We start from the raw sequence: 18,104 nt of genomic DNA, 5'->3' as shown, positions 1-18,104 counted from the left end.
CCTGGCCTAGACTAATCTTCACCGTTTTCTGTCAGGCAGGGTCGCTATCCTGTGAGATAGTTTTCCTACAAATTGAACAGGTAAAAGAGGAAATCTGTGTGTTTGTGCATTTTATGTGTGTACTTTGGCAGTGAGGTTTCCTGCCGCAAATGAGGGTCACAACTCAAAAACTGTCCTCCTTTTTATATAATCCGCTCGTGTACAGACACAGAGCGTTTGCCAATTTAAACCGTTCAGGTGTCAAACAAGAATGAACAAACTTCTCAACGTGTGATGTCTCAAGCTGTGTTATTTGTTCCATCCTCATGTGCACGTCTATATGACTGTGCATAAATGTCCTTATATATTTCTGTAATTTGGCCAAGCATGGGTTCGCTGTTTTTCTTCCTCACCACAGCTCCCAGGTTACCTCCCTTGGCACGCAAAAGTAGCCAACACAAATCCTGCATCCAGTTAATCATCTCATGCCATAAAGACGAATGTTGTGTTACACTGCAGCACTCATTATTCAGGCTGTAATGACCTCCAGTCTTAATAACAGTGCATTTATGAAAAATCCATTCGCCGCGTTGTCATTTGTATGTTATGGTTGATACCTGTTGCTTTATCAGGAAAATGTGTTTTGTACATTTAGTTTAACATGCACTGAATCTTTAGGAAGGTGTGTGTGGTGATTTATTTTGTCCAAGTCTGCTTAACACAGACGACATTCAATTTAAGATCAATGCATTGACAGAACAGAGACCTCTTACATGTTATGAAGCTTTATGTAGGCAAAGATTGAAAACATTTTGTGGTTCAAAATGTGCGGAAAGTGGTAGCTAGTGGCGGCTTTCTGGATCTATATTTGAAATGACACATTTTTACTGTTCAGGCTCAGCTCCCTGCATGCACAGCTGGGGCCCGCATTGCAAATTGGGTGAGTCGTGATATGTTTAAATTTACAGTACAGTCATATTGTAACATTATGTTTACTTTTTTAAAAAACAAACAAACTTCTAGTTAGGGCTAGATCAGGTGACCCTGAAACCTCCCTTAGTTATGCTACTGTTTCGTCCTGTTTAAAGGGATTTCTTTTTTCCTCCCTTGCTCATAGTGGTTTGTGTGATTTCTCGGGTTTCTAATATTGTAGGAATTTTGCCATAGAATATAAAGCACCCTGATGCAATTGTCGTTGCGATTTGGTGTATTCTCTTTTAACATCAGGTATGACATAGATCCACTTTAAAACACTGCTGTTACCAGGAAAATCCATATTAACACAATATCAAGCTTTGCATCTACAATTTCATGAATACCTTTTGCAAAAAGTTGTGCATTTGACATCTTGTTTGCTTTTTGTCAAACGGGTTGGGGTTAATCAGTACTTTCAGTCATGCCAGCAAGTGTCAGCAGTAGGGCTGCCACAAACGATTATTTTGATAGTCGACTAGTCACCGATTATTTTTGCGATTAGTCGACTAATCAGATCATCATCCATTAGACGTAAAACTACAGCTTATTGCACCAGCAGCATCTGCTCTTATATAACTATCATTAGCTTACAGCTTTAAGTGTTTAAGGTCTGTGCTAACTAAAAATAAAGACAAGATGATAGTTTATTGAATTTTAATGAAATTTGCAGATTGTTTCGGTGAAGATTAATAAACTCCTTGCTATCTAAAATATAACAGGACACTGGAGTAAATTCTGGAGCATCTCACACTTCTGATAATCAGTTGTCTGCTTGACGTTTATTCAGCTGTGTAAAAACTATAACTTTAATCTCAGACAAACTGATTTACTCAGGAACAAATAAAATACTAAAAAAAAAAGCCAAACAATAACATTTTAAGTTATCTAAGTGACTCATATATATTTAACCTGAGTAGCGAAAGACGGCGGTGGGTTTGAAAACGATTTGCGGGGAGTCTGGTGTTCTCACGGCGCTAGTGAGCCTAGCCCCCGGCTCGCTAACGAGCTAGTGGGTAACAGATGTCTCCGAAAACGTCGGAGCGCTTTTGAAAATATGTGGTGTCCTGATAAACTGAGCAGATATTTTGAGGTTTACACAGCTACATTCTCGCCTGAAAATATGTTAAACATTTATTTTGTGACCCAGAAAGAATAATAAGAGTAACATTAAAACTAACTAACTGCCGCCATTGTTGGAAACTGCGCTGGGCCGCGCTATGAATTCTGGGACACAGCTGCTTCTTCTTCTTCTTCTTCTTCTTCTTCGGGGTTTAACGGTAGCTGACATCCTTGTACATGCAATGCTGCCATCTTCTGTTTCAGTCCGTTATTACACTCTTAAATCCTGCCACTTATTCCTGCGTCTTTTGTGATCTTACAAAGCTTCAAACGACGCGTCGACTATTAAATCAGTCGTCGACGATTTTGATAGTCGACGTAATCGTGACTAGTCGACAAATCGTGGCAGCCCTAGTCAGCAGCAGTGAGCTGTGCTAGTTTTGCTTTGCAAAGTCAAATCCAGTGTCGTGTTGTTTAACCTTCCCTTTAGAGCGATCCTCGCTTTGGTTAATCAGTCCATGTAACTGCCTTTAGAGTACATGATTTAGAACAAAGCCCCATGACCCTCTAACAGTGTCCAGACATGATCTCACATCAGGCTCAGAAACCTGAGAAGGAGACCACCCCAGGAGAAGGAGTCGTCCCTTATTATTCTTTATCTCTTTACCATCTCTCCTACCCACTCACATTTACCTGCCTACGGTACGCATGATGATCTAGAAATGTATCTTTATTCGTATGAATCTCTGTATCACTCTCATAAGTGAGGGCTGTTGCATAATTTGATTTCCTCTCTATAGTTTATTCATGTTTTTTTTTTAGTTTTTTTTTAATATTGTACAGTGACTAGGGAGTCAGTTAGCACTGGTTCAAATGATGTTGACAATTTCAGTCGACGTTTGTGGCTCGTTTGTGCCTTAATAATGCATTCATCAATGCCTGAAAAACTGCAAGTGAAAGCGCCTGCAGATGAGTGAACAGCATAGGAATGTGAAGATGATCCAAGATAGTTTGTGCAGACAGCGCAGGCGCCCCATCTGATTGTCCCTTCACTTTTTTGTAAGGGAGGTGGATGGGGGGGATGGTTCTTAGTGGGAAACCCAAGTTTTAAATTTTATTAGTGCTGCGTGATGAGGCCTTTGAGCCATGCGGGTCAGCGGCTTACATTTTGTCAATCTCAGCATTTTCACACACTCTTTTGAGATCTCCAAGTTCAGCTCAAGAGTCGGTATGAAGTTTTCGCCCTGCCAGGGTTACCACTAGGGTGTGACTGGGACTTGTGGTGCCAGACTGGCAAGCTGAGGTGGTTGAAGCCCGGTCCACAGGTGAAGTGTTTTGGAGACGCTGCTTGGTTTCTGTGCCGCCTCTTGGCTCCAGGTGGGTCATTTGTCATTTCGCTGGGAGCTGTAGTTTCTGAAAGGGATAATCTACAAGACCTTATTTTTGACTTATGAAGAACTTCTTAAAAAAAAAAAAAAAAAAAAAAATACTTGACATGTAGTACAATGTAAGTGTGGCTGATGCTTAACAGGAAAGGACTCGCCCTTTCCCTCACTTTTCAGCTCCGTTACTTAGGGCTGCTCGATTATGGCAAAAATGATAATCACGATTATTTTCACTGAAATTGAGATCACGATTATTTGACGATATTTATTTAACCCTTTAAGACCTACCATAGAACCAAATCCACCAGAGCTTATATTATATTTTTACATGCTGTAGTGCCATTTGTGGGAGCATTTCAAGTTTCTATACATCAATACAACTGTTATAGCCCATATTTTAATAATATGTATGCATTAAGTCCATAGTAAGTACATTAATTGCAAAAAAGTGCAATAAACTACAAAAAAAATTGAAAATCGCTTTTGTTTTGTTTACATATATTTCTACTTGGAGAAATTTAAGAGGTTTATCCCTCAAAACTTTAAATACAATAAAGTTGCAAAAAATAGTTTACAACAACAGGAAATTTATTTTGAGTGTCTTCATAGTTTTATTTTGGAGATACAGCAATTTTTATATACTGCAGGAAAAACAAAAAACAATCCTATGATGCAAATTTGCAAAGAAAACAGCATGTGCATCATTTCACTGTGGGAAGTGTTACGAACAGCTGACAGGAACGGCAAAGCGTGTTTCTGGAATATTATGTTTTTGTTCCTGCAAGCGCTTTTTATGCAATTTTTGCAAAGCTTTATGTGGAAGGAAACTGTGACCGAGGACAAGCTGATGGCATAAGATGTAAGTACAACTCCTCCGGTTTCATATGCAAAACAAATTATTGCGCTAGCTTATGCGGTTCAGGTTCTACAGGGATTTAACAATAGTTACGCAAAACGGAGCGTGCTGCTCTGACCGGCTTTAAAGGGTTAACAATGACTTTAAAAAAATAATATAAAATAGTGTGCAACACCACTGAAGTTTTTTTTTTTAAACTCTCTTTTCAACCAACGGCAGTCACTCTCCAAATAACTTCTGCTTAGCTTTCCGAGCTTCCCTCGGGTCCTCTTAATCAGCGGTCTCCAACCTTTTTTGTGCCACGGACCGGTTTATGCCCGACAATATTTTCACGGACCGGCCTTTAAGGTGTCGCGGATAAATGAGGGAGGGGCTAATAATCGGCTCAGTCATTTTTAATGATCGTTGAAAGCCCAGATCGTAATCGTGATTAAAATTCGATTAATTGAGCAGCCCTACCGTTACTATTATTTGAAGGTATTGATCAGATAACCCTTTAATAACCTGATTAATACAGTAACTGACAAGTGTTTTTGTCATGAAGTATACTTCTTAACGTGGTGCCTGTTCATTCAAACAAACAAACAAGCACTGTGCAGCCCTGCAGTGGTGTTTTAACAAAAAACAAAAGTCATTTCTGAATGTCTTGATATAAAGAAAAAAAATCAAAGCACTTCTAAAAACAGTATTTTCTCATTATCACGTGTTCCTTTGTTCAAACTAATTTGACCACAGTGTGTGTGTGGTTTTGTCTTCGCCCTCTTTTAGTCCATAGATTTTATCAGCTTAATGGGGGTGCTCAGGTATGCAGCTCTGATCAGCCTTTGGAACATTTTCACATTGGCTCCATTTTAGCAGCAAGATGTTATTCCCATAACCCGCTGCAGGCCCGATGCCACTGCAGACACGTATTATATTTATATAAAATAAAATATAGTTTGTGTGGGGGGTGCAAAATGTACAATCTCTAAGATTGTACATTTTGCACCATCCTTAAAACTATGTAATCTTTTATTAACAGTTAGCAACGTCCTTATTAAGAATTAATTTTTCACAAGGTTTCAGTATATCCAATTAGTCAGCTGTTAGTGTGTGGTTGCTGTGGCCTGAGGCCTTGTTTTAATGACTCGATTGCCTTGACTTCAAAGACCTCGTGTGGTGAAAACCATAAGGTAATGACTTGTGACCAAAGCCTCATACCACATGTACTTTGACAGGCACACCCCACAGTTTGTGCTACGAGGAAGAAGCCGGATAATGGGACAAAACTGCAACCTTTGAGTGATGTGTGCTAGGATGTAGTTGCATCAGTTTCTTAAACTGTTTCTTTCTTTTTTTTAAAAAAAAAGTATTATTATTATTTATTTTTGTATCTGAGACCTTCTCATTTCTGCCAGCGGTTAGTGCACAATACACTTGACAACTGAGTCCTAATTTTTTAACACTGTTTGCCAGACCTAAGATAGGTGTTTCCAATATCCCTGTGTTGGTGTTGTTTCTGGGCAATCATAATTAATGTTGGTCCCAGATATTCAAAGCTGAAAGTGACCAATCACATTGTTATATGTGACTGGTTATTGTGATATTGTCATAATGTTGGAAAATTTGTAGGGGGGAAAAAAACCTGCCAGTGTCCACCAACATTAATGATCCTGGAATACCACAAACATGGATACAGCCGATCTTGCCTTTAAGATAATGTAGATTATAATTGTCTTTGTCCTGTCTTCTTTCCCTCACCCTCAACCGGTTGGGGCAGATGGCTGCCCCTCCCTGAGCCTGGATCTGCTGGAGGTTTCTTCCTGTTAAAAGGGAATTTTTCCTTCCCACTGTTGCCAAAGCGCTTGCTCAAAGGGGGTCATATGATTGTTGGGGTTTTCTCTCTATTATTGTAGGGTCTCACCTTACAATATAAAGAGTCTTGAGGCGACTGCTGTTGTGATTTGGCGCTGTATAAATAAAAATGAGTCACATTGAATTGAATGTAGCTAGGTTATGTCAGTGTTCTTGAGTGTGGACTAGTGCTAGGCCACATTTCCACCTTTTACCGTGCCATGTTTTGTCTACTGTACTTACAAGCATTTTGTGAAATAGCAAAGACAATGTCCACCACATGGCTGCACCGCAGTTGTGTTTTCTGTTTATTTAACTCTCCCAGTTTGTTCTGTTGAAATAGCAACCTCCTAGATTTTGTGGGGAAGCACAACATTAAGTTGATGAAAGAGAGGATAAAATAATGAAACTGAAATGCAGCTTAGCTATTGTTTTTAAATGAGGGCAAAACTATTTCGTTCCACAAACAAGTCCTCATGCCAGTCTTCTGTTACTCATTACTGCCACTTCATTATTATCTGCCAAAGTTAAAGGAAACAAAGTTGATCAAATGTTAATATCTGACAGCTTTTTTTTTTTTGCGACCTTAGTTTTATTTAAATGTCCTCTAGCTTTCGAAGCTTATTTCAATCTGCATTTCTTTCCCTTCTATCTTTCTCCTCTGTTTACTGCTCTAGTCTGACCCAGCCCCACTTTTTCCTAGCTTTTCTTGTTCCCCCTCCTCTACTCCTCCGCCCTCCGTTCCCTCCCTTGTTTTCTCTCACATGTGGAAAGCATTATATCCTGTCTGGTGGAGAGAGGGAGAGAGCGCAAACTTCCCAGTCTGAGACTGAGAGCTTCTTGGGGAGGCCCAGGGGTGGTGGGTAGTGTTAGGGTTTATACGGTGGTGACTCTCGCTCTCTTTCTCTCAGGCCTCATGCTGTTTGGATAAAAAAAAGGGGGGTTTGTTTTTTCAATGCACCACAGCACCCTATAGCTGACAGGCTTCACCCTCCCAGTGCATTAGACTGGAGGACACACTGGAGAAAGTCCAGTCAGAATTTATCAGTACAGGCACCGGCTCCCCTCACACACCCCAGCATATGTCAGGTGAATTATATGTAAAGATTCAAGCTGAAAATATGTCTCCTTTGTTTCCTTTCTTGGAATAGATCAGAGCAGATTTATTACACTTTTGTTTCCCAAGTAGTTTTTATTTTCATTTTTGTGGATTTGCTCATTTCGTCTTAGATTTTATAGATGGAAAATGTTTAGTTTTGCCTTTTTTATGAGTTGAGTGTCAGTTTCAGTTTTTCTTTGAATGTTATCAATAACGGGGCAAAAGCGGGTGACTCACATGTCAGATGCTTAGCATTAAAATTGTCATGTAGACACTCCAAGTCTAAATAAACACTGAAAATGAGAAAATGATCTTATTTCTTATTTTTGTGAGTGCATAATGTTTTTATTTATTTTTTTATTTTATTTTAGACAAATTTGTTTTTTTTATATACCTCTGGTTTTACTTTTTGGTTTCAGTTTTCACTAATGCAAAAAAGTGGCATTTTTCTCAGTTTCTCAGAAATCCTACATATAATTTACCAAAATATCAACAATAATTACCCCCCCCCCCCCCCCCCCCCCCCAAAAAAAAATAAAATAAAAATAAAATAAATTAAAAGTTAAAAATTTGGCCATTTCCAAAGAACTTTCATCAGTACAGAACTAGATCACAGTTAATCTCTACTGCAATCCAGATTTATGGATTTCTGCAGGTAAAGCCACATTAACTTTGTTTCTGCACTCTCCTTTGCTCTTCGTCATAGTTTTGTTTCGTTTTAGTTTTTGTAGAACAGGAACAGTGGGCTAATAAGGATAACTTAACTTCTGAAGCTTTGGTCTTGAGATAAACCTTCAGTGCTTGGGCCTGGAGAGCTGCCGGGCTGAATAAATGTGAAGAATTTAGAATGGACATCAGGACTGTTCCAAGTGCATCCTGGGAATGAAAGCTTTCCTTAAAAAAAGCTGTTTTATGGAGATATAAAATCTAGGTGTATGCAGTCCTCCCAGCACACACACACACTTTTCTAACATAAACATTCAGAGGACATAACTACATGTTGAGAAAATTGAAAATGCTACCCCAGTCAATCCGAAAATGCTGAACTACAAAGAAGCCTTTGAAAAGCAGCTAAAGTGCACGCTTGCACTCCCCACACTAACACAGTGTGTGGGCTTGGGCTTTGGGGCTATCGCCTCAGGTTGTCTGTTAGTTAGATTCACACAAATTCATTTGGCCCTAACCCCACCCCAATGCAGCAACAAGCAGTTGGCAGACACTGACGGACGGTCATTTAATTAACCGACCTGCTCCACTGGGTTGAAATGGAGACGCACTTAATTAGTGAGGGTTTGGTTTCTCTATGGCCATTATACTGGCATTTAGAGATCCATCTTTGACATGCCTTTTCTTACTGTACTCCCTCCCTCTTCTCCTCCTCTTTCATGGTTGAAGGCATTTTTTTTTTTTTTTTTTTTTTTTTTTTTTTTTTTTACATTGATGCATAGAAATGAATCAAAAAAGTAAGACTGGATCTTTGACAGGCTTAACATACTTTTAAACAAAAAACAAAACAAAACAAAAAAACCCCAAGCCTTGTAAACAGCTTGTAAAAGTTTAACCTGAGAAGATTGGATAGCCATAGCTGTGACATTATCAGTCAGGAGCTACTTATAGGACTTGGATTGGTCTGATCTGGCTGTGAATTAACAGACCGGTGTGGTGAGATGGTGATTGTGTAAATGGTGTGAATTCCTTGCAGCATGGTTCGATCATTTTTGGTGTAATTTTATTTTTAATTCCCATCTAATCACATTTATTTTACTGATTTGAATAAAAATAAAAGTGCTTTTATTTCGTTAATATGCGGCATTTGGCTCTGACTAGAGAAGTGCTTTTAATATTTGGCTTCTCACTGAGCTGCAGATAGTTAGAATTAAAAGGAGCTTCGTCATATTTTGTAAAACATTGCTGTTAGTGCACCAGGTTTACCCCCAAAGGAAATGCATACGTCCTTAGGCTTTCTACTTCTCTTCTTCTGACCTGTGTGTTGTGGAGCTGCAAACTGCAGGTATAATTATTTCAGCCCTTTTTGGCTGCCTTGGGAAAATACAAAAATTGGGCTCCTGCTCTCTCTTCCTTGCCTTTCCTCCTCCAGTTGCCTGTTTCCTGACTTTGTAGCATTCAGAAAAAAAAAAAGAATATGGGAGGCGAGGATGGGGATAAACACATGGCAAGGGTCTGGGGGAAAACAAACACACGTGCACACACATCAGAGGAGGAACTCTAATGCTGCATCCTCGGCCCCCAGCCCTCTGTAGTGCCATGAGCTGGGAGTTGGCTGGGAAGCAGGGAGGAAGCAAGGGAGAGGGTAAAAAAAGGAGAGAAGCTGTGTACCAGCAGCATGGAGGAAGAAGCCGTTACTGTCCCTTGGGCTTTAATATTAAGCCTTTATCTGTCAGCTATATGGAAACCAGTCTCTCTGGCCCTACAGCTCCAACACATCTACACAGGCTGGATTTAAATTGTCTGTGGATGAATGTGACCTTCACCTTCATGGAGATTTCTTACAGTAGATTGAGCAACACACGTACAAAGGCACTCTGCAGTTTCTATTTTTTATAGCAGTCATACCTATTTGATTCAGCTGGCACATGGTGAATATGAATTTGTGTCTCAGTGAGGCTCCCAGTTTGCCCTGTAGTGTGTTCACCGATGAACCACGGACCACTAAAGACAGCCCTGAAGACAGGATTAGAGAGAGAGAGAGAGAGAGAGTGTGTGTGTGCGCGCATCTTTGTATACAGGCTTGCTTGTGCAATTCCAGCCCCACTCTTTGAAGATCGATGAATTGCTAATATGTTCATTCCCAATCTGACGACTTCTGCTTCTTATCTTCCTTATTTTTTGCCTTTCTGTAATTTTTATTCTCCGCAGTCTTTTTCTTTACTACTAGTTTTTCCTTTTTGAAAAAAAAAAAAACCTACACGAATGACTCTCTAAGTCTCCATCATGTGGTTGGTGTCATCAGTCTTCTGTCTGGATTTTCTTCCCTACATCCCTGGGAACAGAAGACTCACTTTAAGTAAGAAGAGCCTCTTATGGTAGTTTGACATCCCCAAGAGGGCCTGACTGAGGAGATGAAGTGGTAGAGCTAATTAAATGGATACATATGGTTCCAGTGTTGATATGAGATGGGTGCAAAGAGGATGCAAAAGTTAAGGAGAAACCTAAGGGAGTCTGCTTTAGAACTGCAAAAGGCTGTGACGTGTTAATCATTTTCTCTTCCTGCAACTGAGAAAATAAATAAAGCAGTGAAAAAGTTTAAAGGAGTCAGATATTCTCATAAGTGAGGGCAGTATTTCCCTGTATGTCTCAGCCTACATGAATTATCCACAGTAAATGTACCATAGCTCTGAAAAGCTACCAAGTCCCTATATTTAGTTAGTGGAAGCTTACAGTTTGAGCTTCCACTAAGGTTTGGGCATTCCTGGGAACCACTCATCTGTGTCTAGGATTAACCCCATGGTGAATGGCTTTAAAATCTGGCCTAATGAGTCGAAGGCTGGAGCTCTGCAATCAATGCACAAGTCATCTGAATGCAATGCTTCCCATGTAGAGCCAGGGTTAGCCTTTTTGATGTGTCGTTAGAGACATGCGTTTTGGACCTTGCAGCAGTGCAATAAAATCTAAATGTTATGTATGGATGACATTTTGTCACTAAAGGCAAATGTTATTTAAAAAAACTCTTTTATCACAAATTTTAAACGTAAGACAATTTGGTATGTTAGTGGCAAGGGAAAACATTTACTGTTGTGTGAACTTTAACCAAGGGATAATTCAAAAAAGTGTTTTGAATTAGAATTATTTTGTGAAAACAAAACGCCAAAAAGGACCAGGAGAAGTATATTAGCCCCCTGCAAAACTGACTGTTATTGAGCTATAGCACAGACCATTGCTGTGCAATGATGTGCTTTAATTTTGTAGTGCTCACAGCTTGTGAAATGAAGCTGAAACTGAGGCGTATGTTATTTACACACAGACAAACTTCAGCAAAGCAAGATAAATCAGTTAAGGCTTGCTCACAAAACATGAGATTGATATACAAAGTTATAACAGCATATCCAAGTGTCACAAACTGGAGTGAGAAATATCAAGAAGTATCAAAGAGAGCCACACAGCGCGGAACAAGCCTGACAGAGGAAGAAAGTAGAAGTAGTGAGAGATGTGTCTAAAGACCTCAGAACAACTGCCAAGACACTACTGAATGACTTGCCATGTCAGGAATTGTAGTCTCAATGATGAAAATCATTAGACCCCTATGCAGGAATGGACCGTGAGGTTGCAGACCAAGAAAAGCTCCACTCCTACAAAAGATGCCCCTTTAAGTTAGACTGAGGAATGTTAAAGACAGCCTGGTGAGAGATTATACTTAATGGAAGCACATCCTTTGGTCCAATGTGACAAAATTAGAGCTCTTTGACCTAAGAGATGATATAGCGAAAGAATGGAGGAGTGTACAGCCCAAAAAACAGTGAAACACAAGGGTGGGAGCATTATGCTGTGGGAAAGCCTTAGTGTGTGTAGAACTATCAATCTCCTCAAGGTGAAAGGAAGCATAGAGATAGAATTTGTCAGGATATGTGAATGAAACTTAAAACAACTTATCAAGCAAAAAAAGATACCCAACTGAAAATTGGCATCAGGGGAGCTAATAATTTTGAAGCAAATTTAAAAAAAGAGTGTAAGCATTCAAAATAAAACGAGGATGTTTGGAAAAGGTGGTCCTCCCTGAGCCTGGTTCTGTCAGAGGTTTCTTCCTGTTAAATGGGAGTTTTTCCTTCCCACTGTTGCCAAGTGCCTGCTCATAGGGGTCATCTTTTCATTGGTCTTTTCTCTCTATTATGATAGTGTCTTCACCTTACAATTTAAAACACAGGGATCTGTTTTTGTGATTTAACACTCTATAAATAAAACTCAATTGAATGAAAGTATTAAAATAAAAAACACACACACACGGTTAAACATTAACACAGTTCCAAAGTTTCCACTAGAATGCTCTTTGTTTGAAAAAGGTCTTGTTTAACCTTCCCCTTGTGCATCAGACATCTAAAATGAACATTTGTGTCATTTTCTGGTATTTGTAATTTGTCTTCTTTCATGATGCTGAGGTTTACCCAACAGAGTAAGCTACAAGGTGTGTAGGGAAGTCTGAGTGTCCCCTGGTACTCCAGTTTTGTGCATGTGTGATTGTGGGTCACAGGAGGCCACAGGACCGTGGTGGCCCGAGCAGCCTCAGGCGTCTCAGGTTTCAGAGCTGAGCATTCCTCTCCAGCTGCTCCATAGCTGTGAAAACCGCAAAGCAGCTCTAACAACAAACACTCTAGGCACTGGGGGGAAAGCCGGCTAACCTGTGGCTAATCAGCAACAACCGCTCTGCTCTCTTCAGGATTTGTTCGCAATTTCTCAAGATTGCTTGCTAAATGGAAAAACACATAGTTCCCCTTCACAGTGCCTACTCCTCCCTTTCTCCTTCTCTTTTGTTATTGCAGTCTTTAAGTTTTAAAAGTGATTGCTGCTAAGTGGCGGAAGCTCTGTTTGAGTGTACTTTGGTCGTGTTTATTTGACAGTTCCATGTATTGGACCTTCGTCCCCCACCCACCCAAGAAGGGCGTGGAACTGTAGACTGTCTGGGCTTGGTGTTGCACTTTGCAAATAACTCAGTAGTGAAATGTGCTCGTGTGTTTGTAATAACACAATTAAAGTGTTTTGTGTGTTAGTGACTTGCTCTGTAAAATAAATGAATATGCACAAAAGCAATCACTAGTAACGAGGACCACTGACTCCCATTTACACACTCAAAACTCAAAATTGTGTGTTTATTCCAGCCAGTGTTTATAAGCCATATTGGAAATAATTGAATTGTCAGAAATGTCATTTCATACTTAATCTACCAGTATAAGCTGAAAAGACTCATTATGAATCAGAAGAGAGCATTGTGCAGAGGTTTCAGCGAACAGTTGTATCTGTTTGTGTGTCTCTATCACTGGCTGACAATATTTGTCCTTTTTATTAGATTACATTATTTCCTAGTTAGAGTGGCAAATATTTGCTGATTTTCTGCTTTCTATTACTTTAATCCCCCCATCCCAAAACAAGTCTCTTGGTCTTCTTCTGTCCAACACCCTTTATTAGTACATAAGCATTGGAGCCCTCCCCCCATCCTGTAATCATCCTTTGTTGTGTTTCTAACTTGAAACTTCCAGCACAGTTCCAATTACAATGGGAAGAAAGGGAGGAAAGCATGCATAGATTATATAGGCAAAAGTGTTTGGCCGTACCGCGTAATCATTTTCTTTCTGGACTTTGGCCTGGGCCTTGTAGTTGCAGTGAAAAGAAATCTTTGTGCCTCCCAAGACATTTTTGGATGATTTTCTGCTTCCAATGTTGTGGGAACAGTTCTGTCTCAGCATGATTTTGCCCCAGTGCATAAAACATGGTCCATGAAGGCACGGTTGGATGAGTTTGGTGTGGAAGAACTTAACTGACCCCCACAAAGCCCCGACCTCAACCCCGTCAAACACCTTTTGGATGAACTAGAATGGAGAATGGGAGTATTCAATGTCACAATGCCAAAATTTTTTCCATAGACACGCTCTCTAAAATCTTATGGAAAGCCTTAGCAGAAGAACAAATGCTGTTATAGGTACAAAAGGGTGGGTGAATTTTAGAAAAAGCTAATGCGGGTGTTGTGTGTAGGTGGCCCAATACTTTTCTTGTTGTACTGTATGTTCCAAGTGTTAAAGGAAAGGTTCCTCTGATGCTGAGGCACAATATCTCCAATAATAAAATGTCTTAAAGCGTAAACTGCTTGACAACTGAGCTCACTTTGTCACCAGATATACCCTGAAACAGAGACATGTCTAACTATGGCATAAGTCCATAGTAACACAAATCCAGGTTTAGTTTATTTAAGTTGCAATCTGGGTAATTGGTGTCCTCTGGAATGTGTCTGACAAAAGGTGTGGACAGGCATCAGGAAATGGTTGGAGTGTAGAAACCAGACAATTTAAGGCTTTGTGTACGGTGGGGCAGCTTACCGTGAAACACCTGCCCGCCTGCTGCCTCAACACAAACATTAGTTGTACTGTGTTTGTAGCTGACACATGGCACCGGTGCCTGTGTTTAACAAGTGTGTATGTGTAAATAAGTAGGAGAAAAAGAGAGAGAGAGCAAATATACAAGACTCGAGAGACCATCTGAATAAATGTCTGCATGTTTCTGTGTGTCAGAGCAGGTCCGTATTTAGGCGGCTCATATAATGTTTTTCTGGGGCTCTCTGAGTGCTGAGGTCACAGCCGGACTCATTTTCTCCATGCCTTAATGCACCACTCCACATCCTCTCTGCTCAACAATATAAATCAGGAACTGTTAAAAATGTTTCAGCCTAGAAGGCGAAGGGAGGGAAATTTAACATCATCTTGCAATTCGAGCTCATAAAAACCTTCATTTTTATGCTACGGCTGACTTCTAGACTCGGGCAGGCGTTTCCCCTCCCAACTGAGAAACTGATGCAGTTGACAGGACTATGTTTTGGCAGGTAGTCAGGTTTATCATTCTCTCTGGGCCGCTAATAAAATGGATCCAGACGCACTCGTCTCAACAGAGTAATGCAACAGCACTACAGCCGGTGTTTACCTTGTCTTTTTTTCTCTCTTTCCTCCTCATCTCTTGATTGATGAAGATAGCTGGATGCTATTAATTCAGTGTAGTCTCACAGCATCATCATGCAACAACGGGAACCCCCCCATATAACTTCTTCTTCATCCAACTTGTAGGTGTTTCAAAACTCAGAGAAGTAACATTAATGATGCTTTCACTATATTCACACGAGCCAAGGAGCCAAAATATGCAACAGGCTGCCTGAGCCCTGCAACTAAACGCTGGATGGAATGTAACTATTCTTAGCTGACACTGTTTGACAAATCCAAATATCTGGTCTTAGAAAAATCTTCTCACGTGGCTTTTTTTTGTTTTGTAATTGTGCTAGCATATTCTGCTCTAGAGTGTACTTTCTTGATTTCAGTTTTAAACACAAACAGCCAATCAAGGAGCACTAAATACAGGCGGCAAGAAAATGCAGACTAACATTCACCTCACTGTAATTTAAAGTATTATAAAAAATAAAGGGAATGAGGTTCCGATTGAAGAATTGGCCTCAAATTCTTTTGAGACTTTTTCCAGTTCTGGCTGCAGCGGACACATTTACAGGGAGTGCAGAATTATTAGGCAAATGAGTATTTTGTCCACATCATCCTCTTCATGCATGTTGTCTTACTCCAAGCTGTATAGGCTTGAAAGCCTACTACCAATTAAGCATATTAGGTGATGTGCATCTCTGTAATGAGAAGGGGTGTGGTCTAATAACATCAACACCCTATATCAGGTGTGCATAATTATTAGGCAACTTCCTTTCCTTTGGCAAAATGGGTCAAAAGAAGGACTTGACAGGCTCAGAAAAGTCAAAAATAGTGAGATATCTTGCAGAGGGATGCAGCAGTCTCAAAATTGCAAAGCTTCTGAAGCGTGATCATCGAACAATCAAGCGTTTCATTCAAAATAGTCAACAGGGTCGCAAGAAGCGTGTGGAAAAACCAAGGCGCCAAATAACTGCCCATGAACTGAGAAAAGTCAAGCGTGCAGCTGCCAAGATGCCACTTGCCACCAGTTTGGCCATATTTCAGAGCTGCAACATCACTGGAGTGCCCAAAAGCACAAGGTGTGTAATACTCAGAGACATGGCCAAGGTAAGAAAGGCTGAAAGACGACCACCACTGAACAAGACACACAAGCTGAAACGTCAAGACTGGGCCAAGAAATATCTCAAGACTGGTTTTTCTAAGGTTTTATGGACTGATGAAATGAGAGTGAGTCTTGATGGGCCAGATGGATGGGCCCGTGGCTGGATTGGTAAAGGGCAGAGAGCTCCAGTCCGACTCAGACGCCAGCAAGGTGGAGGTGGAGTACTGGTTTGGGCTGGTATCATCAAAGATGAGCTTGTGGGGCCTTTTCGGGTTGAGGATGGAGTCAAGCTCAACTCCCAGTCCTACTGCCAGTTTCTGGAAGACACCTTCTTCAAGCAGTGGTACAGGAAGAAGTCTGCATCCTACAAGGAAAAACATGATTTTCATGCAGGACAATGCTCCATCACACGCGTCCAAGTACTCCACAGCGTGGCTGGCAAGAAAGGGTATAAAAGAAGAAAAACTAATGACATGGCCTCCTTGTTCACCTGATCTGAACCCCATTGAGAACCTGTGGTCCATCATCAAATGTGAGATTTACAAGGAGGGAAAACAGTACACCTCTCTGAACAGTGTCTGGGAGGCTGTGGTTGCTGCTGCACGCAATGTTGATGGTGAACAGATCAAAACACTGACAGAATCCATGGATGGCAGGCTTTTGAGTGTCCTTGCAAAGAAAGGTGGCTATATTGGTCGCTGATTTGTTTTTGTTTTGTTTTTGAATGTCAGAAATGTATATTTGTGAATGTGGAGATGTTATATTGGTGTCACTGGTAAAAATAAATAATTGAAATGGGTATATATTTGTTTTTTGTTAAGTTGCCTAATAATTATGCACAGTAATAGTCACCTGCACACACAGATATCCCCCTAAAATAGCTAAAACTAAAAACAAACTAAAAACTACTTCCAAAAACATTCAGCTTTGATATTAATGAGTTTTTTGGGTTCATTGAGAACATGGTTGTTGTTCTATAATAAAATTATTCCTCAAAAATACAACTTGCCTAATAATTCTGCACTCCCTGTAGTTCTTCACCCAGCCGCGGTGATGGCTTTATTAGAGCTAGAGAACTTAATTAGCTTTAATGCCATGTACGCAGGAACAGGTCCTGGTTTGACTGAGTTTTACAGTTTGTTAATGAAAAAGGTTTCCTTTAAAGTGATGGATTTGAGTTATTGGATCTCGATCAGCGTTCCTCGTGATCTAACGTCACTCTCTCTGCTTGGTTCCCTCTCTTTACAGAGGATTTTCAGCTCGTTCGTTTACACCGAGAAGACATCAAACGGAGAGACAGAAGTTCAGCAGGTGAGTAACAAAAGCTTCCTCTGTCGTGCGTGCGTGTGTGTGCGTGTGCGTGCGTGCGTGCCTTCCTGGCCATGCGTGGCGTGCCTGTGCGCGCCATGGACGGTGCCTGTCATGTGCAGAGTTGAGCCCAGCAGCGCTGAACACATGCACCAGCCATCAGAGGAAAAAGGGGGTGTATTAAAATTCTGTGGCTGCTGTCTCATTGGCTTTGAAGTTCTCTGCCTGTTTTTCCACTTGTCTGTGCTCCCTCTCTCATCCCCCCCCCCCCCCCCCCGTCTTCCCATCTCCCTCTGCTCACAATGTGAGCACATAGCTTTCAGTCAGACAGAATAATAAAAAAAGAAAATGAATGATTTGTTTAAAAAAAAAAAAAAAAAGAACCCACCATCCCCCAATCCAAGAGCTTTTTTTGGTCGTGAATTAAAAAAAACAGTATGCACAGAATCCCTGGCATCCTATGTCACATCAGGCACGATTTGATTTTGTGTGTGTGTGCGTATTTTACTACTGCACGAGGGATCTTGGAAGAGTGACAGTAAACACCAGACTGGTAAACAGCCACCAGCAAGAACAGACAGGTTGATGTTTGTTTGCATTTCTCCCGCGACTATTTCTGTCTGTGCTCCAGTGTGTCATCTCATGCATGTGTTTGCGAAATATATACTATCTCACCTTGCAGGTATTTACGATTCCACAGGCAGCTAAAACTGGCTTTAAAGCGCTCTTCGTCCTTCGTCTCCATAGAAAAGCCGCCTTTCTGAACAGCTTGCAAGCCAACGGCAGTGGTCTCTCATCTTTGAGTGCCTCTTGCTAAGGATAGTCGCGATTATGATCTTTAACACATGTCTCGCTAATTTCAGTTGAA

The 18,104-nt window shown here is 40.6% G+C and overlaps 1 protein-coding gene across 1 annotated transcript in view; it reads left to right on the top strand.

Moving 5' to 3' along the window:
• cachd1 (cache domain containing 1) overlaps positions 1-18,104 on the top strand; it is a 110,997-nt gene that overhangs the window by 17,912 nt on the left and 74,981 nt on the right. The window contains exon 2 of the mRNA XM_085375651.1: positions 17,177-17,239. Within this exon, the coding sequence (XP_085231777.1) occupies positions 17,177-17,239 (63 nt within the window). The remainder of the gene's footprint in view (positions 1-17,176; positions 17,240-18,104) is intronic.

This window comes from Diplotaxodon limnothrissa, linkage group LG17 (assembly GCF_057381915.1).
Source record: "Diplotaxodon limnothrissa isolate DT_005_m linkage group LG17, D_limnothrissa_male_GT1.1, whole genome shotgun sequence".
NCBI classification, from domain to species: domain Eukaryota; kingdom Metazoa; phylum Chordata; class Actinopteri; order Cichliformes; family Cichlidae; genus Diplotaxodon; species Diplotaxodon limnothrissa.
This window is presented reverse-complemented; position numbering and strand designations above follow the sequence as displayed.